Source organism: Kwoniella dejecticola, chromosome 11 (genome assembly GCF_000512565.2).
Source record: "Kwoniella dejecticola CBS 10117 chromosome 11, complete sequence".
Taxonomy (NCBI): domain Eukaryota; kingdom Fungi; phylum Basidiomycota; class Tremellomycetes; order Tremellales; family Cryptococcaceae; genus Kwoniella; species Kwoniella dejecticola.
In genome coordinates this window covers 670,903-695,686 of record NC_089311.1, presented here as the reverse complement: position 1 = coordinate 695,686, position 24,784 = coordinate 670,903, and the positions used below count along the sequence as shown (strand labels likewise).

Genomic DNA, 24,784 nt, shown 5'->3' with positions numbered 1-24,784 from the left:
GAGCGAACGTTTATGAGGATCATCATCTGAAAATACGCCAAGTCAGCTCGTATCGTATATCACCCAGTCAATGCAGAGAGTGCATACAGTAGATGTAACGATGCGCTAGGGCATTCACTGCCTAAGTTGACCTGACAGCGCTACATCTCGTCCTATCCGCCGTGATCAGGCTCATCTGTACTTTACCTCAACACCTCTGCCTACTACAGTAACTACACATCACACCCAATCCTGCGCCATTTGTCTGAGTTTCGGGTTATTGATCACTCCTTCAGCATCTCTCTGATCCCATCCTTTACCTTGAGCCAGCCCTACACACGCTACACCCAAATCGGGCGAATCAATGATCATCGACGGCCAGATGGGTCTGAAGATGGCGCCCATCGCTCTGAATCCTTGTCCCATAAAAATTCCCATGCGTTCTCGGTGCTATACGGCGATGAACAAGATCGAATCACATCAGCTGAGTTAAACTCGTATACCCAGAAAACACCACTATCGTTCCAAGATAATAGGTCATGGAAGCGGGAACGGTAGCCAAACTCACCTCTGGACTCGGGATGATCCCACCAGGACGTATATTGACCACATCAAATTTATCGCTCTTCATAGCGAACAACTCTTTCTCCGTCTTGCCTTTGACCTTAGAGAACAGTTGATATCCCTTTTCATCCTGTCTCGCTCCTTCCCCCGACATGAATACGAATCTGAAAGGGGCTTCTGAGGTTCCTATGCTCGAGAACGCCTTGGCAGCTGTTACTGCGTAATCATGTGTGATTCTGCGAAATGATCAATCGTGTGATCAGCAAGGTCATCGCACCAGGACATATTCAGGGATAGGGTGTCAGACTGAATGCAAGCCGGACGAAGACAACGAAGGAATCTTGACAACGTGAAAGAAAAAAACACCCACTTGACGTATTCCTCCTTGTTCACCTGAGTTTGACTGATCCCCAGAGCCCAGATGCAGCTCTCGTATCCATCTTTTCGGAGTCGGTCTACCAGTTCAGGAGGTATTTCGTCGAACCCCTTCGGGTATTCTGCGGAAGGCAATTGGATATGATTGATCTTGGAAGACGTGTCAAAGGGCGGTTTTCGAGATAAGACGGCTATTTGAGAGATGGAAGGAGATGCGATAGCAGCTGTCAAGACCGCTGATCCAGCTGCAGAATGACGCCCGGTTGTCAGCTTGAGTCGTACCAATCCTGGGCAAACGGAATGGAGCTCACCATTTCCGGTAGCTCCTGTTATGATCACTTTGGCCATATTGGCTGATGATGTTGTGGACGAGGGTTGTCTCCCAAGTTGTCTCTCGTCATGCATGACTCGCTATATCAGCATGTTGCTGTGCTGTTGCCGACTGGCCGAGGGGTTTGTGTCATCCTTCATCCTCTTATCAACGATGCACAAGTACATGCCCGTCGGTCACAGACCATTCGGGCGACAAACCAGCTTAAGTCGTGACGCGGAAGATGAGCAGGTGCGATCGGATTTTTCTTGATAACCGAGCACATAGTAGTTGTTGAGTTGTTACTGAGCCCAGTTGATCAATGCGTTTTCCATCTCTTTCATGTACTCTACCTACTTCGCAATGTGCTAGTCAACATAGTATTTTGCCCCTTCTCAACTGAGGACAAAGGTCATGCGGCCGATATAGCAGATCAACAGCTCATCGCAGGACATTTCGCCTCGTTCCGGAGTCACTGGTCGCACCAAGTAGAGTACCTTGATTCTCGTCTCTCGAGATATATCCCCTCGCCGTGGTCAATGTGATGAGTCCAGTCGAAGATCTCAAGACATCGGCTGCCGATAGGCAGATAGTCCTGATACTCGTCGGGCTACCGGGTTCAGGGAAGAGCACTTTCGCTTCAGCTCTACTCGCGCTATCCCAAGCACCCTCAAACGCTACAGAAACACCTCGAAAATGGGTCCGAGCTTCGCAAGACGATGCCCCCAGTAGACGACGGCAAGAGTGCGAGTACGTCGTCAGGAAGGCATTGGAAGATGGGCATAACGTGGTAGTAGACCGAGTCAACTTTGATCCTGTGTGAGCGACCCTAAGCTCCAACTGATAACTTACCTGACCGTGGAGCTGACGTGAGCTGATATTAATCTTGATTAGCCAACGAAGTCATTTTATCAACATCGCTCTATCCCATCAGCCACCTCCTGGAATCTTTGCGTTGACCCTTCGAGTATCTCAAGAGACGCTGGAGAAAAGATTGGAATACAGACCCGATCATCCAACGATACCTGATCTCGAGACTGGTTTACGCGTTTTGGGCCAGATGAAAAGCCAGTACAGACCCCCGATACCGACTCAAGCGGAAGGTCTTGATAGAATATATGAACTCCCCGAAAATGAACAACCCTTAGATGGAATATGGACTCAGAGCATGCTCATGGATGTCTTGAATAGAATCGAAACGGACGGCGAGAAGGAAATAGGGGAACGTGTGATGGTGCACTCTGCTAGCACTCGTGGCGCATATAATGGACTGAGAGGATCTTGGCGAGGAGGGAGTGACCATAGGTCCAGGGGTGGTGGATCATACAGAGGTAGAGGTGGAAGAACAGGCGATTATGATCATGATTACAGAAGCTGGAATCGTCAAGACAATTCCGAAAGAACACGGGGCAATCACAGTCGACAGTCTAATCAAAATTGGCGAAGTTCTGAACAGCCATATAACGCATCTTGGACCAGCAGGCCGATGAACGCAATCGATGCACCGACCAGGCATGCAGGAGAACGCGACTCTCACGATGCTAAGGGGTCTTCGGCGTATTGCATCGGTGCTTTTCGCGATCCATCCTTCGGAAATGGGCAATATCCTCCATGATTATCCAACCTTAAGTACAATGCTATCATCTACGTCGCCAAGCACACTTGAATGCCCCGCATGCTCATCACGTGGAGCCACATTTATGAAGGAGGATCATTTAGAACAACATGCCTGCTATGTGCAACCAGGTTCACTCTGAAGATGGACAAATGGACAGATGGACATATACTGCCGGTCGTAGTGTAGTCTCGGTATATATAGACGCGCAATTTGGTCAAACTCACGAGACTTGAACCATACGGCCGAGATACAAAATCATTATTGTGAACCAGAGGGCTATGTCCTCGTGAATGATGTAGATCAACCATCAGCAACGTGACCTGATTCAGCCAGTCATCCTCGAGTTTCCGCACGCGTGACTGTGTTCATCCGTTACGTGACCTCGATCAGTTAATCATGGAATTGATCGGGCTTTCACTTCACATCACGGTGGCGCTGCACCGTCGATCATTTACGAGAAACTCTGTTGCTTTCGGCGTCCAGAGCGATCATTTCTCAGTACGCCTCATAATATGGATAGTCTCTTTGTTACGGAAGAGAACCTCGGAATGCATAATTGATGGAACTGATAGACTCTGAGGGAATCCGGTAAACATAAAAACGTAAATGGTCAAGTACTGGAAGTCTAAATCCCTATCTCTCGTTGGAATTTTAATCTATCTTACGACATAGGATCTGATGTTAATGTGGCTTTTGCCTTTGTTCCACAAGGACTCGTCAAGTTCGTGCTGACGAGCATACAAGGGGACAAGTACCATCAGCGACAAATCAGAACACAGCTTACCGAGTGTGAAGACCGATTCAGGCTGCTGTTCGTTACCCTTTGCATACATCGTGGTCCTCGTCATCTGGATCAGGAACCTGATCAGGATTGAGCATTCACATTTAGTCTAGTCGCGGACTCGTATTACGGGGTGCCAGCCAGACCAGTCTTGTCGGATGGTAATCTCAGTCAGTCAGTCATGGGTAAGTAAAGTTACTGTACCTTCTATCTGATGGGATCAATTATTTAAGCGAGAAAGAAGGATGAAAGCACAGCCTGGTGGGTGGCTTGAGGGCGTAGAGTCATTTACTGGGAATTACAGTAAACCGTCGATCTTTTACGAGAGTTAGTAAAAACGCAAAAGAAAACGCCAATCTTTCCCTAAAGATCGACGTGACCGGCATGCCAGTGTCTACGCCAATTAAGCTCTGCCCCTGCTCACGCATCTGTCGACTTGCATCCGATGACTTTGTGAGGTGAGATTGTCACATTCTCACCTTCCAACCAGGCTACTTGCACCATGGACTCACAGCGATCGTGCGCGGAGAAGACGGACACTTTGATGCCGCAAATTCTCCTCCTTAAGCTCCTGAAGGGCTCCAGGAGAGAGGGCTTGTAGCTTGTACGTGTGCCTTGGAACAGAAAGGGTAGTATCTGTGTCTCCTAGAGAACTGTGCCTATACTTGAAGTCCGCTTGCACCGACCGCTGCGACCCCTTGTCTAGCTCCGCTTTTTGCTTTAACCAGATCTCACTTTGCGCAGCGCGTACATCGCAAGATGCGTGGAACGCTTCACTCTTCTTGGACCCTTGAGTTGAGCGTGAGGTACGGCTATCTGACGGGGATCAGTATCAAGGGGTTCCTCTCCTCGTTTTACCGAGCCGAGCGATCAAACGCGAAGGGCTAGCAGGAGAGGAGAGGCGCGGCTTTTCTTGCATCGCTGGCGTCCCTGTCAACCAAAAACAAAAAAAGGATCCTATCTGATACCTATAACGAGGCCACTCTGACTAACTATCAGACTACACTTTTAGGCTTATTCCATGGGTATGGGAATCAAAGTAGTCTAACTGGAACGCCTGTACCTTGTTTTAGGGGAAAAGGGAGTTAAAAGGTGTGAACCCGTAAATACCAAAGTCGACGATCGATCGGACGAATAGTTAAAATTCGGAGGAGGAAAAAAAGAAAAGAATAAGATTACATACATCTATCTCTCTATCCGAGTAGTAGATACTGAAAGCGTAAGAAAGACGCGGTCGGGAATCGAAGTTGTCTGATATCACGGTACACATACTCCCCGTAAAACAAAAGTAAAAGGTAGATAGATAGAAACACAGAAGAGTACCTTGACATAAACTTTAACATAACATAAACACAAAAAAACACTTGCGGAACAACCGCCAGATCGACGAAGTAGATCATCATAGTCACGAGTCGTGTTGTGTTGTGTTTTATCCATTTTCCATTTAACCATACGCCGACCTGGGTGGGAATCACATCACATCATTACATCAGATTTCTGACAAAAGAGAACAACACGGCAAATAGCGCTTTCTTTTTCCTTTTCGAGGTTCTTATCCCGTACGCAGAGAGGTCCAACCAACAATCCAGCGGATCAAAGCAAAACATCAAATACACACACTACTACCCCAGCCATATTCCCACAGACCCAAATGAAAGTGACAGACCCGATTCCAAAGCGAGACCTTTTCCCCTTTCCCCGCAATCACGCTTAGAAGGCTAAATACTCACTGTAAATCGCAAGATCGGTTTAGATTACGGGAATCACTCTTTTCAACTGGTATTTGTCTCGACTTGTCTCTGTTCGTGTCTTTTTTCGAATTTAAAGGAGATAGACGTATGTAACTCTTTTCTTCATCTTTCACCTAGGTACTGCTGAACTCACTCGCGTTGTTTGTCAGAGCGTCGCCGAGAACATATCACCGACAAGTATTACAAAATTGAAGGTGCTCCTGCCGGATAGCGCGGAGAATTTCACTTCGCAGAACAGAGGATTCGGATTAGACCAAGATCAAGACCAAGACGGACAGGACAAATCAGGAAGGGGCGATACGCGGATGACTGGAAATATTGCATCTGATTCAGATTAAATCGCTCCCATCTCATCTTAGACCATCGCATTGGATCTCATTTTCACCCAACTTCATTCACACTACATAGAACCGGGCAGATTCATTCTCTACCTTCTTGTTGAGCGCAGACCTCTTGGGCGATCAACCGCGGATCGAACCACATCGGAATATCGGGATATCAGTAGACTCATCTCTACGTCATCAAAGCGCCCGGCTTTCAGTTCGTGCTGGCGGAGGAGATTTTCGTCAAAACATCGCCACCGTAACAGCATATCGAACCCTCGCCATTCCTCTCGACGTTGTGTATAGAATAGATTGATAGTCTGGGTTTGAGTCTCGGTGGATTGGCGTCAGCTATCTTGATGGATGGCAAAGGTCAATTTAACTCCGTGGTAGCCTCAATTGCTTAGATGGAACTCCGAGACGAGCCGAAAGAATATCGACTCGATGGGAACTATATTAGATGAGAGGGGTCGGAAGCTGTTAAGGGATCTATCGAGAAAGTGAGCCTTCACGCCATTCCCATCATAACCTCGAAAGCCTTGGAAGCCTCGAGACTATTTCTTCCACTGCGACCTCCCGAGGCGCATCCATACTATGAACAGAACCTATTCCAAATTCTCGCCTTCGCTAGTCGAGGCAAGTTGAACAGAGCTGACGAATCATACCTGCAGTACATTCAAACTCAGTGTGAAGCAACAGCCCGAACGCGCTAGGCTTTGTTCGTACAAGGAGGAAAATGAAACCAGTCAGTAAAACCCACTCCTTGCTTCTCCTTTCCTTCTCGACATGAACTTATTGTGATGCCATGCGCAGTCGATCGAAGGCCGGTGGATCCGCCGCCAGTGGTAGAGCTGAGATCGGACGAGATACCTCTGGAGTGAGCTACCATTCACCTAGATCTACTGTCTAGCTCCGGCTGTATTGGACATGGGCATCTTGACTCGATGTTCCCTTGGTTGCTGACTGCTACTCCATCTTCGTAGACAACTCCTCGAATCCACCTCATTCTTCATCCGCGCAACTATCGTCTCCGCCTCGGCTGTCAAAGTCCCATTTCCAGATCACGGATTGCCCTCAATCTTAGAGCCTTACTACCCAGCGGTCAAAACCCCTACTGGAGCAGACGCAACTACTGGAGAAGTAGTGCAGACGCCAGAGAAATTGAGATTACTGGACGGCAAACCTGGGGCACTATGCATATTCGCGAAGTTGTCTGTTAGGGTTCCGGGGGTATTCAGATTGATGTTCACGTTGTACGATACGACAGAGTGAGTGTTTCTCGTCTTGCCTACACAACTCAGTGCCTACAGGTGAACGCGAGTGCTTTCTGCTATGTCACCATGCTGATGACTGTACCCCTAGCGCTGGACTAGTGGAACTCACTCGAACTGTATCCGAGCCATTTGAGGTGTTTTCCCCCAAGCTCTTCAAGGGGATGCACGAGTCTACACCACTCACGCGACATCTAGCTGCTCAAGGGGTCAAAGTCAAGCTCAGGACGGATACTAGCGTAGGAAGACAATCGACCAGCAGGAAACGTACGCCAGCCACCAGCGCAAATAGCGGCAGCATCCCTATCGACAGACCCTCAACCATCTCAAGCTCAGCTTCTCCACTTACTCAGAACATCTCTTCTACATCCTCACCCACCACTCATCACTCTCCTCTAGACAGATCACGGAACACTTCTACACAGCCGCCGCCCCGAAAAACAGCATTGACCTCTACGAGATCGTTAGTATGGGGACCTTCGATGGAGAATATGACCTATGGTCAACATTTGCTGGATGATTATCCTCAAACAGCTATTCCTGGTCCTGGACCATCCACCTTGAAGCGAAGGAGATTCCAGGATGATGGTCTTATACCGTCGCTGAAAGAGATTACTTCGAAATACGATTTCACCCGTGAGTCCACCCATCCACGCTATCCCTCAATTGCTCTCGGCCCGGATATTTTCAAGCTGATGCATCAATATCATATGTGTCAGCTACACCGCCGGCAACAGATCTAGCCGCATTTTCCTTGTCCCGAGGTACTTCCACAGCCAATTCGCCCAAATATCACTCGCCCCCAAGACAAGCTTCCCCGTCCTCGGACTTTCGCATCTCGCCTTCACTATATCCCAGTCAATATCCGCATTCACATCCACTGTCCCATCCATCCTCACAGTGGTCGTCCGATCAAGTAAATACGGTATCATCGGCCTCATCATCTACATCTAACATCGCTTCTCCCATCTCGCTCAACAGCAATAGTCGGTCCACGCCATCCTCCGTCTCGTCCACTATACCTTCACCGTTTCCACGTATGCAGCTGGGTCCAGGGGACGACGGTATTCCGATATTACCCCTACCTAGCATATTCGCGTCGAGCGGTAGCAGCACCAGTATCCCCCATTCACATATATCGCAAAGACCTTCCGCGCCTTTCATACCGCCCAGCGTGAATCAGGTTTTAGATCGTGAACAGCATTATTCGCCGACCGTGAATTCAACACCGACCTCAATTTCGACTTCGCCTGTCGTGCCCAACTCGGCGGGATCGGGATACATGGCTTATAGTGGTCGATCTAGTATATCGCCTAGGACGATAACCACTTCAGGTAGTCTCGGAAGGGGTAGTACGGCTTTGCCTCCGGATCTGAGTGTTGCAGGACAAGGCCAAGGCCAAGGGTATGGACCAGGGTACGACATCGGATCTCCTCCTACGGATCTTCCCCCTTTGAGATCAGTTGACCGGGCAGAAAGGTACGCAGACGGTCGATGACGGGTTAGTGCTTCTGGGTCGGAGCATGGGAGCGGCAAAGGCACACGGGCTTTCGGAATCGCATTCAATGGTAAAAGTCAAACCTCCGCATCGCTCAACTCATATCCACTTCGGTTTGGTACGCGGTCACTACAGTCTCGTCTCATCATTTGTATCAGTCATCATATCGCACATATAGTTCTCATGGTTAATAATGGATGTATCTCTTCTGAGGGGAAAATGCAAAGGTTTAACGGAAAGGAAGGTTGGCAACAACGTTATTTTCAGGTCATTGTTAAAATGTGACCGACATCACCTGGATGCAAATGTAGCATATTCCAAATCTATGACCTATGCTCTATGCTCTATGATATACGGTCTACGGTCTTTGGACTTTCGTATTTCCAGTTGGCTTTGCCCAAAGGCAGACACCTACATCTGATGCTTGGAGCTTGATACTGAATAACCTCTTTCGCTATCTATTTCGCGAGCATTCAAACGATCAATTAATCACTCTTATGACATAATCGTTAATCATCAATCAGATATGATCTGATCCTTTCTTTTTATCCAATCCTCTTGCCTCAACTCCATCCAACAGCCTTTCCATCCTAATAATCCCGTGCTGTTCGGCTGCACCAAATCTAAAGCATTGACTCGTTGAGGAGTTATCCTCTTGAATCCGAATTGAGTTAGGATCTCTTCGGTCCACTTGGAGAATGGTTTCAGCTCAATGAGAATTGTATCACCATCATGATCACTGCCAAGGATGGCGTCAGATTTTGATGATGGATTTGAAGGCGGATTGGAGAAGTAATGATTCAGTGCAGTGGATAGGAGGTCTTTGGATACTCCTGTTTTGGCCTGTCGATAAGGGACATCAATATCGAAATGACGGATCTGGATTAGGTTTGATTTCTTATTCGCGCTCGGACTTTGATCTGTGGATACGGGGACCGAAGTAGTATTTCGTTTTCGCAGATCATTGGAGGTCTGTCTAATCTTGTTCTGACTCTTGACTTGGGTTTCGTTTGACGAAGAGGAAGATAACCGCTTGGCATCTTTGATCTTTCTATTCTCGGAGATTTGACCCTCTTCTTCACCTAATACACTATCCAAACTCTCCCCGGCACGTCCAGTGTCGACGAGAATGACACCTACAATCTCGTGTTTATGAACAAACACCCAGCCGTCGTTCCCTTCTCCCTTTGACGAGCTTGAGGAGCGGTTACTATAGTACTCGTTAAGACGGATCAGATCTTCACTACCGATGATTTTCCTCAATGCAGCTGAAAATACGGGTCGATGGATGTATTCTGCCGATCCCAATACGGGGAGAAGCACCAGGCAGGGACCGATGATGGGCGTGAAGTAGGAGAGGTAGTTTGTAGATTGGTTGAATGACATCAGGCGGTTCAGACCTAAGCCTAAGAAGAGGATTAAAGTGATGACAACAGGGTTGGTAATGACTGTTTTGTTAAGATTGATTCAGCACCGGTGACCTCACATTGAGTCCAGGCGGCTGGAGTTGACTACAACTACGCACACTTGTTATTCGCCTTGGCTAGACCTTCCATCACCCCTTGACCTATGAGCATCTTCACCATTTTTTCGTCTTTCTCCTGGATGGGACGGACGCAGTCGTCCTCCGGAACAGTCCTTGTGTCGGTAGACATGTTGTCGGCGCCTATCGCTCTCAGATTGCAGACCGCAGCTTGGATGGACGATGAGCTCTCTTATTGGTTCGGAAGGTATAGAGTGAGGTGGTGGGTCGTGTGATCTGTTTGTTGACAGGCAGTGCTCATATATATATATATATCTATATACATATCACTGAATGCATCAATACTCACCTTGCCAACTTTTTCCAGTGGTTCCCAAAATAGTCACAACAATTGTCGCACGTGCGTGACGTCGATCAAATCGGAGGTTTATCTAGGTCCAGGCACATGACTCCTGGGACTAGCAGGAGTGATCAGACGGAGTTGATTGGATACTCCGTAATCAATCGATCAACGCGTGAGGATGATGAAGCTCTGAAGAAAGAACGCGTCTTTGTGCTGGTGATTTTCTAATGTTGAGCTTCTGATCTTGGCTTTTGGCAATTGCTTCCACCAGACTCGAGCGCTGTCACTTATACCTCTCTTTCAGATAATCCCTGTGGCCTTTTCGACATACGCCCTAGCCCTTCACTGGAACGCAATTGAGCAACATGCCCGTACCGATACGCGATGATCCGTAAGTATGCTCAGTCCTTCCTACCCATTGGTTAAGGGAATGAGTTGAAAGCAAATTACCAATGGCTGATGATGATTCACACAGGATGACTGATTATGAGTATGTGTGACACTTGACGATGAGGAATTTTGGAGAGGCTTAATACTGATCAGACGTCCTCAGCCCATCATCACCACAGGTTATGAATGCGTTCTACAGACGATTGTTTCCTTATCGACCATTTTTCCTATGGCTGAATCAAGATCAAGGTGAGAGCCAAATTCGTCTTTCGCTCGCTCGCTCTGGGAGTCACATTTATGCTAGTGAGCTATCATGACTGATGAGATAATCTTTAGTGCCAACAAAGCTTTTCACACATCGAGAATTCGCATTCACCCTGGCGGGGGACGTGTATATACGATACAATTCGTTTCACAACTCAGACGACTTCAAGAAAGAGTTGATCAGGCTGAATCCCTCGAGATTCGAGATAGGTCCTCAGTATTCTGCACGAGTAGGTCGCTTCTTCTGCTCCTGCCTTTCCCTTACCTCGGCTGAACCAGCAAGGCGAGAGCTGGTCAGACTAATCATGATCCTGATTTTGCCCCCAACACAGCCGAGAGATAGGAAGACCTTAGCCGCAGGAGCTCTACAACCGCAAAGACGAGAATTGGTTTTCGATATTGATATGACGGATTATGATGAGATTAGAACTTGCTGTACGGATAAGAAGATTTGTAAGAGGTGTTGGGGCTATATCGCGGCTGCTGTGAAGGTCTTAGATCACGCTTTGAGAGGTGCGTGTGATTTTACGATATCTACACCTACGTAGCTTTCCTCAGTCATGGAATTACGTCAGACACTGATCACCGATGCTTATAATGGTTGATATTTGCATTCTCGTAGAAACATTCGCCTTCAAGCATTTATTATGGGTGTACTCTGGACGTCGAGGTATACACTGCTGGATATCGGATCAATCCGCCCTCGACCTGAATGACGATCAGAGGAAATCGCTGGTGACCTTCCTGGAAGTAATTAAGGGTGGGAAGGAACAGGCGAAGAAGGTGAATATAAGGGGAAGTAAGGATGATGCGGAATATCATCCGGCGTTGGGGTGAGTTCACACGTTTCGATCTGCACACTCTCTCAACGGCGCACGACAAGAAGTAGAAGGCTAATCGAGTCAACATTCATCGCCACAGTGATGCGCTAGAAAATCTGAAGATGGAATTTGTGAAGTTGGTGCTACACGATCAAGATTGTTTCGGCACGGAGAAAGGGTGGGAGGCGTTGTTGGCTATCTTGCCACAAGATCGAGGTGGGTCCCATCTTTAAATGCGAAGAAATGCTTAAGCGAAAGCTGACATTATCGTCAACGTCAGATGTGATCGGTGGACTGCGACGAGAATGGCAGAGCGATCCCACAAGATCGAGCGTAGATAAATGGGGCGATTTAGTTCAAGCCGTTGGCGGTTTGAAGAAGACCAACCATTTGTTATTCGTAAGTCCCTTGACACGCTTACTAATGATCCACTCTAATCATTACAAGCTGACCTCCAACCTATCGGGCGGTAGAAGAAATACGAACGAGCGATGCAAGACGTTATCCTCCAATATACGTATCCTCGAATCGATGCTGAAGTATCCAAACATCGAAATCACTTGTTAAAGGCTCCATTCTGTGTACATCCTGGTACTGGTAAGACCTCTTCTTCACCCAGTCACAAACAGTGAGGATTAGGCTGATACATCTTGCATAGGCCGAGTATGTATACCTGTCAATCCTGACCAAGTCGATGACTTTGATCCGGACACAGTACCGACTGTAGGCGAATTGTTAAATCAGCTGGATAAGGCAGCGGCGGAGAATGGTGATACGCCTTCTCAACGCAGAGTAGAAGGTCAGCTTTCGCGTAATCTCCTTACCAGGCCCTCCAGCTGACGAATATCACACAGAGTACGAACAAACTTCCCTAAAGCCGTATGTCGAGATGTTTGAGAAACACGTAGCGGCTGTTTTGAGGGATAGTAGAGGTGCAAAGCGAGGTGAGCATCCGCAAGCCAAAACTGAGTAATATCGCTTGATACTAGCTGATCCTCGTTCTGACTCTACAGCAACCAAGCAGGAGAGTATGGACTTCTAGACTCTGACTTAGGTTTGGCATGTATGCTAGTCATTGCTGTTCTGTTCTGTTGTATTTATGCATTGCTTTGCTATTTTCACGCTGAAAACATTGGTCACACGACCATAAATCCATACTTCATCAAACGCATAGAAGCGGCTATTTCCGCCCGGTGAAGTATTACCTGACCTGATGCCATCATCCGTCTCTCGGCGCTGTTCATTCACATCCTTCTCCATTCTGTCTCGGTATATCTCTCCCGAATAAGGAGTGAAGAGAGTAGACGAATCGCTGTCAACCGGCAACAGGCGACAATCCATCGACACCCAGGTCAAGGCGAAAGACGAAAACCGCAGGCCCAGCCCTAAGGACACAGTTTTGAAGAGGTGGGATATCCCGGCAAGATGAGAGGCCTAGCTTCTACTTTAGCTATCTTATCTTTGGCTATACCAACTATCGCTTCTCTCAATCCCGACACTCATGCTCAGCACCCTTTCACTTCGTCCCAGACTCAGACTCAGGAGGAGAAGCTAGTACAGGTAGAGCGCTACGATGATCAGCAGGTATGGAGGATTGACTGGAGTGATCATTCCGCTGTGAACAAGAGACAGATAATGGAGGTAATCGAGGTGAGTTGGTGTTTGTGCTTCTCTGTCTCCCTGCATAGGTCACGCCTTATTTCAGCCCTGCACGGAACTCTGGAATCGAGCTGATAAAAGGCAACCTTCGTGCTTTCACAGCTGCTTGACCTGGACGTATGGCACACCACACGTTCATCTATTGACGTACGACTCAACGCCCAACAGCGGGCAATCATGGGTAACATCGTATCGCCCGCATTGTTTAGTCCATTCATAACGGACCTACAATCCTTAGTGGACCTATCACTCGACGCTTCTGACAGTCACAGTGACGATGACCACGATCTCGGATCACCTGAAGAGGAGAAGGCAGGGAAACGAGACCTAGATGAGGTATCAAGTCGGATATTCGAGGAGTTGTTGAAGAAGAAGAAAAAGAAGAAAGGTGGAAAGGGTAAAAAACGACCTCAACCCTCTATACCGCCAATCAAGATTGATCCTTTCAACTTGACGACGATCGATACTCCCTTCCACGACAATTTTCACCCGTTGAAAGAGATGTATAAATTTGGGAAAACGCTGATTGCGACGTTCAATGGAACGAGGGGTATCGATATCAAAGAATTAAATTTGGGTAAGACTTTCGAAGGGAATATCATCAAAGGTTGGAGTGTGAAGATGCACCCAGATCAAAATGGGACAAACCCTCCAAAAGATCCCAATCCGACTCCACAACCGATTCCAGAGCCTGATCCGGAAGATCCGGAGCCTACGCCTGAACCCCTCCCGGATGATCCAGAGGGTGATCCCACCCCAGGACTGAGCTTGTTGAACAAGATGAAGAAGAGAGAGATGCACGGGGAAGATGAGGATCTGGATGGAGTAGAATTGGAATTTGTAGTCCAGTCTGGACAACATGGTAGAGAGGTAGGTTCTTCATATGATATATCCATCCCGAACAGACTAGGCTGGGCTGAAATGAGTTAAGCTGATGATCATGCTTTGCGATGATAGTGGGTCGGACCCTCCTCAGCATTGTATTTCCTCCATCACCTCCTTCTCAGAGCAACTACGGAGCCCAATTCGGACGCCGCGATACTGCTCAAGTCGTTCAGATTCACTATCATCCCTCAGATCAATCCCGACGGATACGCGTATAGCAGAGAGAAGAGCAGGTTATGGAGAAAGAACAGACAAGATGTCGGCGGAAAGGGCAATTGTCTAGGTATGTCTAAAATGGTTCAAGCTAATCCCAGCTCCAACATGATTCTCGGATGATCACACATCACAAACATTATTTTGCTGCCTTGGAATATCTCTTTTTGCAGAGATACTCATGGCGGAGAGGCTGATGATTCTGATTGTGGTTTACAGGAATCGATCTCAACGCTAATTGGGGCTACAAATGGCGAGCATCGAAAGCAACAGCCTGTTCAGAGGGGTATGGCGGGAAAGAGGCGTTCGAAGCCTACGAGACTAAAGCTATATCCGAGTACCTCTCGAGTGCGGCCGAAAGGGGGAATCGAGTGAGAGCGTTTGTGGATTTACATTCGTACGGACAACTATGTGAGCCTACCTGTCATCACTTCAGTGATTCATTGATTGTATGACCACTTCTCTGCCTGAATTCGTCATCACGGATGGTGGAATTTTCGCTAATCTCGATACGGTGATACCTCTAGTCATGTTCCCCTTTGCTCACTCTTGCGATGACTTCCCTCCTGATGCCGAGATGCTCATGGAAGCTGGATTGGGAGTTGCTAAAGCTATGCGCACTCAGCAAGGGGAGGGATACGAAGCTGGTCAAGCGTGTGATCTGACATATCGGTGAGTCATCATCACTGTCAATGAACTCTCTTTCCCCTTATCCCCCCATACATGAATTCGCCTACAAGGGCTATTTCTTAGACCGGCACAAAAGAAATTTGGCATGCTGACAAATCGTTTCGTTGTACGTGTCTCAGTGCTCCGGGAGATGCGATCGATTACACGTACGGAGTAACCGATGTGAGGTGGTCATATTCCGCTGAGCTGAGGGATACTGGTACTGTGAGTATGAGCTTGACCTTGGTCTTATCTATCTATCCTTCCAGGGTCGCAACTCCGACCGAATGGCAGATACTTCATCCTCTGCGTTCAAGTCGGTGATATATTCTGATCTCAACATTTTCATCTTTACTTTAGTACGGTTTCATGCTGCCTCCGAAATTGATCAGACCGACCGCCGACGAGGTCACGGCCGGCTTGATGTATTTGGCCAAATTCATTTACGCTCTGGAAGTCAATCCGCCTTAAGTCTTGAGTCTCAAGTCCTGCTTGTGTTTTGAGGATGAACGGGGGGGGAAAGGTTGATTTCGGTCAGAAGATTGTCCTTGGGTGACATTTTGAAAGCTGAGAACCCGCAACCCCCAAGTGGATAAGGTTGGAACCAACAAGATGAATACTCGTTGATACTTTGTGTTTTGGAAGTGGTAGGGTCGATAAGAGGTGAATTCTTTAGATAGATCAGCATGTCAGATCGTTGTATGTACAGATATGTCGCTGTATTCAAGCAGGCTCATGAAGGATGAACGCCCTCGCAAAATCCGCGGAGACTTACCGTATCTCACCGTCAGATCTTGCATCTATGCGTCCGTGAAACCCAGCTGAGCCAGCGCAAAAAAGGTTCACAAACTTCATAATCCCAACCTGAATGTCATGGCATGAAGAGATAACAATGCATATGGGAATAGCAGTATGACTCTACATTCTCCCTGTGCCACGTCCCACATTGGCCCGGTGATTTGGGTTTAGTGCTTAGCAGCAGTCTGTTTACCTCGTGGACGTTCGGTAACCACACTAAGAGCAGGGGGAAACAGCCATCAGTACCAGTGTTCGTCTTGGTTTCGGTAACGACATCGAATATCACCATCGTTCATGGGGATGATGGGGCATGGCAAAATCCATCTCGAGATGAATTTTATTTGGAAGAGGGATTGAATTGATTCGGACTGTGTTCGATCGATTGGATTGTATTGGAACTCACGATTTATTACCATCTTTATCTTTAGGTCGTCTAGTCCTAACATGTTGTAAGAGACCATAGATAGATCTTGGGTGTTTGTTACCCTTTTGTTTACCTCTACCACCACCGTGGGGATGGTCGACGGCGTTCATAGCTACACCTCTGACGTGGGGTCGTTTGCCCAACCATCTTGATCTGCCTGCTTTACCCAATGATCGAGCTTGGTGTTCCTTGCTATAACCGTTGCAATGAATATCAGCATCGGACGTCGTATACTGTTTCTTCCGTAAACAGATACGACGATGTTGTTGTGCGTTGCAATTTCGGTGTTGGTGATGAGGATGATAAGGATAGCCAACTACGAGTTATGCCTGTTATGCACTCTAGTTTGAATTGACTCACTTGCTTACTACACCGATAGTAGCTACACAACCAGGATCCAGTTTCCTCACTTCTCCAGACTGCATCTTGACCAGCACATAACCCTTCTTCGGCAACCTATTACCATGTTGGTCGAATCCTCCTCCCATAGTCAAGACGTCCGATCCACCGATCGATCGTCCTTCCTCCGACTGATGACTCACGATCTGCGCGAACGTCCCGGCCGATCTGCACAGCTGCATCCTGCCGTCCGTCGTCAGACTCAGATTATGCACTTGCGTTCCAGGCGGAATCAGAAATAACGGCAGGACGTTTCCAGGTTTCAGCGTGACTGTTCGGAGTAGACCTAAAGCTCTTCTCATCTCGGGTGTATCCGTTGCTCCTACTCTATCCTGATCACCTGTGGTAGAGGTTGCGATAGCGGTGGTCGGAGAGGTATTGTCGAACTCGTTGATTACGGATTGAGGGATACCTTTTCGATAAGAGATGACTACGTCTCCTGTTCGAAGACCCTCAGGAGCGATGATGTACGAGTACCCAGCTTTGACTGCCTCGAGCGATTTCGAAGTGTTTCGATGCTCCTCGCTCAAGGCATTTTCGATCTCTTCTATCAGGTTGGGGCCGGTCGCGGATTGATCAGTTGTCGATGGGGAAGGGGGGGAACGCTTTTTGATGAGGGCGATATGGGCTGATCTACCGGGATCGTATTCGATTCTAATAACATCGTGCTGACCACCTTCGACTCGGTGGAAGTCGACCATCCGTAATCGCCGCTTGTGCCCTCCGCCGATATGCCTGTTGACTATGCGACCGGTATTGTTTCGGCCACCTTTTCGACGGAGGGGAATGGTCAATTCTCGCAAGGGTCCGCCTTTGTGTAAGTGCGGATGGAATGGGTATACGACATGACGAAGGGACTACGATCGACAGGGGAATCAGCACATACACAGGCAGTTCACGTTTGACAGATCGTTTCGGGCGATGGCGTTCTGGTGAGAGCTCTGAAGTGGGTAGATGGAGGATTAAGGTGCATCGTGAAAATGGCGGATGACTCACAGGAATAAAAGGATATCCTTTACCTGTATACGTCTTGAGGACAGCACCATCCTGCTTTCGCTTCGGAGGAGGTCCGCCAAACATCATCTGCTGTTGTCCAGCATCGTTCTTCACTGTCGAAGGGCTAGCATAACCTCGGATGGTAAGACGGGAAGTGGAAGCTGAAGCGAGTGTCGGTCGAGGGAGAGATCTGGCTGCATTGACTGATCGAGTGATAGTCGACATCTTGCGCCACACACTCAAGCGAAAAAGTGGGTCGGCGCTGATCGGGATCCAGAGTTGACGATGAAGATACGAGACCTGCGACCGATTGTAGACTAATAGATGGGTAATCTTCTTAGTGGATCAATTGTAGCAGAGCAACGTCTTGCGACTTTTAGATATCTTGCTGCTTTGCATTTGAATTTCGAAATCTCATGAAAATCCGAAACCACGCGAGCAACCTAAATCTCCCAGAAAACTAGCGGTTCTTCGGTATCCGGGTATTCTGGGAAAATTACCTTGTATGCTTCGGGCTCCGTTTATTTCGCGCGACTTGGTGGACGTGCTCATGCCCGATATTACAGTAACAGAAGTTGGTCCTTCCACTCTCCCTGTATCTCCAAGTTCGCATTTACTTACTCTTCTCTTCGACCTGTCTTTCTTTCAAAACACCTTTTTTCTTCCTTCTTCTTTCTTCTCAAACCACTCAGGCTAGCTTCCCTCACCTCACAATGGTCGCCATCACCGTTTCTGTACCTGGGAAACCCACTGTCAATCTCGACTTCGCCGGTAAACCCCCTGGGCAAGTCACCATCAAGGATGTCAAAATTGCTATCCAAGCCAAGTTCCCCCAGGTAAGTCTGTTCCATACATACGTTACAGGTACTCTCTCTGCATACTTCCACTTCTTGCTATGTCATCGCTACCATGTTGAAGCAGCTTCGCAGCTAAGGAAGCGGATCATCATAATGTCTGGCGATAGATAACCAACTTGGACTGAGCTGACGTGATTGCAGCTCGTCCCCAATCGACAAAGAATCACCTTTCCATCTGTCGATGGCGCTAGCAAGCCTGTCCCTCTTACCGATGAATCCAGATCATTGGAGTCGTATAATGTAGCTGAAGGTAGCAAGCTCAAGCTGAAAGATCTCGGTAAACAAGTCGGATATCGAACATTATATCTGTGGGAATATGTTGGGCCTATCTTCCTTAATCCTCTCTTCTTGCATCTCTCGACTTACCTCTGGGGCAATTATCAGTATTCTGCTCTCCAACTGTAGGTGCCGCCGGCTTTCACTTGACCGGCTTACACTCTGAAGGGAACTGACACTATGGCTTACATGACAGCACGATCCGCAATCTAATTGTCATCCACTTTATCAAGCGATTCTTCGAGTCTGCTTTCGTGCACAGATTCTCGAGAGCAACTGTACCGTTATCCTACGTTATTCGAAAGTAAGCTAGCTGTCCAACGCTTCTAGTGTTACAGCTAGTACTGATCGTGATCGATAGCTGTCTGTACTATTGGGGAGTCTGTGGTCTTCTTATCGGACTTACCCTTTACCGACCCGCATATTCCGCCGCATCGCTCAAAGGCTCGTTACTTGACAATTCAACTTGGATCACAATCTGGACCATTGTTGAGTTGGTACGTCAGACGCTACAGCTAGTCGACGCACGACAACGATGTGGTAGAGCTGATGTTGGCGAACATACATAGGGCGCTGAACTACTGAACCTCAACACCCATCTTCACCTGCGATCATTGAGACAACCTGCCGGTCAACCTAGAAAATACCCCACCGGTCTGGGTTACGGTCTCGTCGTCTGTGCCAACTACTGGTTCGAGCTTGTCGGTATCGTGGCTATGGTCATCATGACCGGCGGTGATTTAGGTAGTACGTCTTGAGAAACACGCCCATACGACCCTCAGATAGCAGCGAGTGATAAAGCTGATACCTTTGCGTTGCGTACGGTGCAGCCATTGTGTACCTTTTGATCGGAGGATACTTCATGAAGATCTGGTCGGATCAGAAATATGCAAGATACAAGAAAGAGTTCGATGCTAAGGTATTCCCTGGGAAGAGATACAGACTCTTCCCTCCTTTCTATTAGATATGCCTACGATCAAGCATTCAATAAGCTGAGCATGAGTGATAAGAATCGGGAGAACGATAAGGGGGAGAATAACCAGAAGTCGAAGAAGTAGAATATATATCTCTAGGATTCCATCGGGGAAGTACAGTATTCGAGACGGAGTCACGAGAAACCATCATCATGTCATCTCGAACGAGACATGCCATCTGTGTATCCATGCGAAGCCCAACTCATCTCATCCCCGTTTGCACAGCTCACTAGTTCTACGTGCACATGCCAATGACATCTGATGAGATTTACATGGTTTTACAACTTGGTCATAAGAATATACAACTACTAACATATTACAGTCTCTTGGGATGGAAGTGCTCTTGACTGTGTCATTTCACCTCCCTTGTTGCGGGCAAAGGTTCATCAATCACTCGTATATCCAGCTAGCAATCCACCGACTACCGGCGTTTGTATCTCCTTCTCTTTACTCTTGGGCGTCAAACTATTCAGCACGGTGGCTTTTACCCTTCCTTTACTCTTCATACTCCCAGCACCAGTCGCTAGTATCCCCTGTCCAACTTTTACAGGTGTCACGTTTGAGAATGGATCGTATTTCTTCTCCGTATTCCTCCTCAACAGTCCAACTAATCCAGGCGATGCTGCCGCTGACGCTGGCTCTGGTGCTGTAGCTTTAGCTTTCCCTTTCCCATTCCCGCTCCCGTTCCTTCTCGCACTTGGCGGTATCGTAGTGGATTTCGAAGGAGTTCCACTGGATTCTTCATTCCCCTTCGATGGTTGTACAGGTAAACCCCTATTTTCTCTAATCACTGTCCAAATCTCCGAATCCTTATTCCCTAAACCTTCTGCATCATCGACTGCACTTCCTAGATCGATATCTTCGCTTAGCCCGAATTTGGCTTTCAGATCCTCGTCTTTTCTTTGGTTGTCAAGTAAGATCTTCTTCTCCTCTCTGAACTTGCGGCGCAGGGCAGAAGAGACGACGTATGGATCGGAGCTCAGCCGATCGGACGACTGGGTCAACTCGGTCAGCCTGGATGTGCCTCGCTTAGCCCATTTTTGCTGGTCGATCGTCTTTTCGACTCCTGCGAATGGGTCTGAGGGCGGTTCGGACGCTGAGGGGGCTTCGGTGTCTGCGCATAATCCGACGATTGAATATCAAGTGTCAGTATGAGGTATATATGGATGTATCGATTGTTTCTTTTTCTCAGTGTCAGATAGGGATAGGTGTGAATCGAGGGGACGGCTGAGGCTCAACTTGGACTCACCGTGAACAGCGAATCCACCGTTCTCCTCCGGATCCCAATCTTCATCCTTCTTCCTTGCACCTTCATGTACGACGTATGCGGCGTTCTAAAGATGTACTTTTTGATCAGCACAGTGTCCTCATCTTGGTATCTGACTCATTCGGCTCGACTCGGCTCACCTTGGGATCCGTCCTTATCTCAAACCACCCATCACACAAATGACATTTACACCTAAAAGCGAAGATCGGGGTACTATAGTAATTGCCCACTTTCTGTTTACGTGCGTTGTATCGGACCCCGGCACCTATATGGGCGTTGCATGTTCCGCACCATATATTGAAGGGGAGCTCAAACCTGTTTCGTTGGTTTTATTGGGCATTAGTATGAGGCTCATCCAGAGGTGAGATATGGAACGGGATTGATTGATTTGAGTGGACGGGACGGGACGAGAATAGAGAAGATCACGACGAGATGGTTCAATGTGGTAGCATGTCACAGCGAATAATAGGAGACAGAGATGCAGGAGACGCAGAAATGCATAATGATGGACTCACCTCACTACTAATATTCCTTTATCGATGTCCTTCGCCCGCACGCCCAACGCATGTTTCTTGCCTTGATGCGAATTGAGCGTCGAGTTTTTACGGGGATCGTAATCTGGCGGGATGTATCTGTGTCATGGGTGACAAGCCAAACGACGGTCGCATCAGTCACACATCTTGTGCTGGAATACATTTAATGTATTGTATGTATTTTTGAACAAAGGGCTGAAGTTTCTTGCTTTTCGATAATGAACCGCAGATGGATTTCTTCTGGATGGGAGATAGTCCGAAGCCAATGGGAAAGGAGAACAGACGTAGACGTACCGATTCAAGCCTTGCATCTTACCTTGACCTCTCTTCCCAGATACAGGATGCTGGTATGAGTATCAATCTTACGCTTCTTCGAGGCCGTCAAGCTTGCTTGATTTAGTGGTCGTGGTTCAGAAAGAAGACGAGAAGAATAAGAGTGAAAGCGCAGAGGAACGTCAATATCAGAGTTGCCGAGATATTTATCTGGTTTGGGTGGCAAATTACATTAGATCCTCATGTGGCATCGTGTGTGCTGTGCGGTATTACTCCTACTTATACAACGTGGCCTCACGCCCTTTCACGCCATCTATCATCTCAGCTGAATCCCGTCTTCGCTCCAGCTTCGATGTAAGATTGCATAGGTGATGATATGCTATATTATGTTATGCTTACACTATGCTAAGTTTACTATTACATGGTATGTAAGATGCTGGATATCTCCGGTATGTTATGGTATCTCGATGGCCTTCCAGGTCTCAACCCTTCAAATCGATTTCTTGCTTTTGAACACTGTACAATGAGCCAAGACAGTGGTATCGCGACAGAATCACAATTTTGACGCCTTCTTGTTCTTCTTCTTCTTCTTCTTACTCGCCGACTTGCCCTCGCTCTTCGCATTCTCATTTACTCCAATGACACTTGAGTCCGAGCCGGACTCGAGAACAAGCGTAGTCAACTTATCCGCCATCTCCTCTTCCCCTACGAAAATCACTTCTTCCTCCTGCTCGACACCGTCCTCGGCTGTCTGTCCATTCACAGCGGACTCATTTCTGTTCTCTAGAGTTTTGCCCATAGCCAGCCGAGCGGCTTCTACGCCGCCGCTGGTAGGTGCTTCTAGGGGTTTATTCGTACTCATCCAATCTTCCCACTTGATCTCCCCCGGGGCACCCATCCAGGGATATCGCTTACCATGTCCGATCGGATGTATTATTCCATTCGCTTCGAACATGACATCTTTCTCCGAAAGAGCGATAAGTATCCTAGCAATATTAGTGGCGTCCTGAATATCGCAATCAGCTTGGCATCCCTTTAGTAAGACGGCGGACCGTTTCAAGCACATTTCTGATGGAGACGAGCGGACAAACCCTGAACCCTGCACGGATGTATGCCGAGAAGCGAAAAGGTAGCAATGTGCAAGTAGGAGGGAAGTACTCACATCCAATCCAGAATGCTGTCTGCCCTCAAATCCGCCTAGCCCCAGAATCTCGAGCATTCCTGGGATATTGAAGTAGAATTCCCTTCCTCGCCCAAAATGTTGAGTCGTGCCCTTTTTGTTGATTCTCTGAACCTTGGAGGTGGTGATCACGCTCAAAGCTCGTTTGTTCGACAGGTCATTCGGGTGCTCAGCAGCGTACGACGAGCGGCGATGTAATTCCGAAAGGACAGATTGGACAGCGAATTTGAGATTTAGGTATGGCCCGTGGAAATACATTGGGAAGGGCTTCGGAGGGGTTATGTGTAATTGTTTGTAGACCTACTTAGCCGTCAGCTTCTTTGAACCTCCACGGAAAGGAGATGTCTGATCAGCTGACTCACGAAGTCTCTGCGATGGTATAGTCCCAGGAGTGACCCGCGAATCGTAAATATACACCGAGCAATGCTACTTCAATAAAGCTTACCTCAGATCCCATGGCTATTGACTCTAACGTCAGCTTCGTGCTACTCTCGAAAGCATGTGAAAGCTGCTCACCCCATCTGTGACCCACAAAGCATCTTTCAAACCCTTATCGTCTCTGAGATCCCACTTGTCCAGCCACTTCTCGAACTTCTTTATCATTTGAGGGAAAGTGGGCGACTGATCCACCGTTTGCTTTTCACGCCGTTGACAGACCGTCAGCCTCGACGGATTGGTGATTGACGACTGTAATTATTCATTATGGGAACTTACCTGAGTTATACCAGTCAAATCTTTACAGAAATCGCTTAAGATCGGACTCCATATAGGTCGAACGTAGGATCTGAACTGGTCCACTTTATGCAATTTCCTTTTCCCTGTCGAATCGGGTTCAGTCCACTGGAGAAGAACGACTGGGAATTCCTATTGACCGATACACGAAGAATATCAGCACGAGTATGCTTGTACAAACGTATGTCACGGTTTATCGTACGGCTCGGAAGAAACCTCGCTCGGAGCCGAGCGGGAAAAATGGCGAAGTTGGGCTGTTGAACACTCACTATGATTTCATTGGGCCAGTCGAACTCTTTACCAGGCCTACAAGTAGCCTCAACATCGAAACATAGGAAACTCTTGTACGTCTGCTTGACGACTCGGATCTTGACATGACCATCATTCCCCGGCTTCGTCGAGGAGCCGGTAGACACCGAAGAAGAAGCATCTGAATCGTCTGATTCCGGATCTCGGAGCGAAGCCTTATGTATCGCATTGACCAACCGGCTATTGAGTGAACCAGGATTTCAGCCGACTGTCGATGTCCAACATTGTCGGATCTCATCTGAGGAAGGTAAGGAGTTGGAGCTGATGCTGAGGGTGGACTTACCGCCATAGAGTCTCTTTCTTTCCTTTAGTATCTAGACCCAGCTCTCTCAGACCATCTTTCAGTTGATCAACAGTTTGCTTTTTGCTGACCTTGGAAGGTGTGGGTGAAGCTGACGTTGTTGGAGCCGCCGAAGTCTGAGATCCTACGAAAGATCGAAAGTCCATCTTGTGCGGAGTTGAAGGGCCAGCTTCGCTCTCAGCAGAGAATTGGGACATGGTGGAAGCCAAAGCCAAGATGTACTGAAGGAGGACAAGCAGGTAGGGAGAGAAACCAGTACAATCTCGGT

The 24,784-nt window shown here is 47.9% G+C and overlaps 10 protein-coding genes across 10 annotated transcripts; 5 read left to right on the top strand and 5 right to left on the bottom strand.

Annotated features, from left to right (window-relative positions):
• Positions 1 to 219: 219 nt before the first annotated feature.
• Positions 220 to 1,266, bottom strand: I303_108384 (uncharacterized protein; the record flags this gene model as incomplete). The annotated part of the gene is made up of 4 exons (XM_065969815.1): positions 220 to 429; positions 548 to 779; positions 914 to 1,163; positions 1,230 to 1,266. 4 exons carry the CDS (start codon positions 1,264 to 1,266, stop codon positions 220 to 222), a joined length of 729 nt encoding a protein of 242 aa, XP_065825887.1.
• Positions 1,267 to 1,772: 506 nt separating this feature from the next.
• Positions 1,773 to 2,843, top strand: I303_108383 (uncharacterized protein; the record flags this gene model as incomplete). Its single annotated transcript, XM_065969814.1, has 2 exons — positions 1,773 to 2,047; positions 2,123 to 2,843. The coding sequence occupies 2 exons, from the start codon at positions 1,773 to 1,775 to the stop codon at positions 2,841 to 2,843; spliced, it is 996 nt and encodes a 331-aa protein (XP_065825886.1).
• A 3,302-nt stretch (positions 2,844 to 6,145) lies between these two features.
• Positions 6,146 to 8,470, top strand: I303_108382 (uncharacterized protein; the record flags this gene model as incomplete). The annotated part of the gene is made up of 6 exons (XM_018410564.2): positions 6,146 to 6,201; positions 6,373 to 6,446; positions 6,515 to 6,578; positions 6,685 to 6,969; positions 7,064 to 7,608; positions 7,692 to 8,470. The coding sequence occupies 6 exons, from the start codon at positions 6,146 to 6,148 to the stop codon at positions 8,468 to 8,470; spliced, it is 1,803 nt and encodes a 600-aa protein (XP_018260373.2).
• A 516-nt stretch (positions 8,471 to 8,986) lies between these two features.
• Positions 8,987 to 10,125, bottom strand: I303_108381 (uncharacterized protein; the record flags this gene model as incomplete). Its single annotated transcript, XM_018410565.1, has 2 exons — positions 8,987 to 9,918; positions 9,996 to 10,125. The coding sequence occupies 2 exons, from the start codon at positions 10,123 to 10,125 to the stop codon at positions 8,987 to 8,989; spliced, it is 1,062 nt and encodes a 353-aa protein (XP_018260374.1).
• A 536-nt stretch (positions 10,126 to 10,661) lies between these two features.
• Positions 10,662 to 12,813, top strand: I303_108380 (uncharacterized protein; the record flags this gene model as incomplete). Its single annotated transcript, XM_065969813.1, has 12 exons — positions 10,662 to 10,687; positions 10,772 to 10,786; positions 10,850 to 10,935; positions 11,023 to 11,180; positions 11,283 to 11,463; positions 11,573 to 11,783; positions 11,872 to 11,987; positions 12,052 to 12,170; positions 12,245 to 12,368; positions 12,430 to 12,570; positions 12,626 to 12,715; positions 12,785 to 12,813. The coding sequence occupies 12 exons, from the start codon at positions 10,662 to 10,664 to the stop codon at positions 12,811 to 12,813; spliced, it is 1,296 nt and encodes a 431-aa protein (XP_065825885.1).
• A 383-nt stretch (positions 12,814 to 13,196) lies between these two features.
• On the top strand, positions 13,197 to 15,668 carry I303_108379 (uncharacterized protein; the record flags this gene model as incomplete). Its single annotated transcript, XM_065969812.1, has 7 exons — positions 13,197 to 13,421; positions 13,533 to 14,300; positions 14,388 to 14,598; positions 14,748 to 14,939; positions 15,056 to 15,200; positions 15,338 to 15,422; positions 15,558 to 15,668. The coding sequence occupies 7 exons, from the start codon at positions 13,197 to 13,199 to the stop codon at positions 15,666 to 15,668; spliced, it is 1,737 nt and encodes a 578-aa protein (XP_065825884.1).
• A 494-nt stretch (positions 15,669 to 16,162) lies between these two features.
• On the bottom strand, positions 16,163 to 18,039 carry I303_108378 (mitochondrial 54S ribosomal protein uL2m; the record flags this gene model as incomplete). Its single annotated transcript, XM_018410568.2, has 4 exons — positions 16,163 to 16,211; positions 16,399 to 16,611; positions 16,780 to 17,675; positions 17,815 to 18,039. The coding sequence occupies 4 exons, from the start codon at positions 18,037 to 18,039 to the stop codon at positions 16,163 to 16,165; spliced, it is 1,383 nt and encodes a 460-aa protein (XP_018260377.2).
• Positions 18,040 to 18,527: 488 nt separating this feature from the next.
• Positions 18,528 to 19,911, top strand: I303_108377 (uncharacterized protein; the record flags this gene model as incomplete). Its single annotated transcript, XM_065969811.1, has 6 exons — positions 18,528 to 18,650; positions 18,813 to 19,072; positions 19,144 to 19,251; positions 19,309 to 19,444; positions 19,517 to 19,694; positions 19,778 to 19,911. 6 exons carry the CDS (start codon positions 18,528 to 18,530, stop codon positions 19,909 to 19,911), a joined length of 939 nt encoding a protein of 312 aa, XP_065825883.1.
• A 396-nt stretch (positions 19,912 to 20,307) lies between these two features.
• Positions 20,308 to 22,032, bottom strand: I303_108376 (uncharacterized protein; the record flags this gene model as incomplete). Its single annotated transcript, XM_018410570.1, has 5 exons — positions 20,308 to 21,035; positions 21,171 to 21,255; positions 21,329 to 21,503; positions 21,704 to 21,820; positions 22,016 to 22,032. The coding sequence occupies 5 exons, from the start codon at positions 22,030 to 22,032 to the stop codon at positions 20,308 to 20,310; spliced, it is 1,122 nt and encodes a 373-aa protein (XP_018260379.1).
• A 515-nt stretch (positions 22,033 to 22,547) lies between these two features.
• On the bottom strand, positions 22,548 to 24,713 carry I303_108375 (uncharacterized protein; the record flags this gene model as incomplete). The annotated part of the gene is made up of 8 exons (XM_018410571.1): positions 22,548 to 23,000; positions 23,157 to 23,474; positions 23,537 to 23,543; positions 23,620 to 23,633; positions 23,691 to 23,810; positions 23,889 to 24,038; positions 24,176 to 24,395; positions 24,499 to 24,713. The coding sequence occupies 8 exons, from the start codon at positions 24,711 to 24,713 to the stop codon at positions 22,548 to 22,550; spliced, it is 1,497 nt and encodes a 498-aa protein (XP_018260380.1).
• Positions 24,714 to 24,784: the final 71 nt, after the last annotated feature.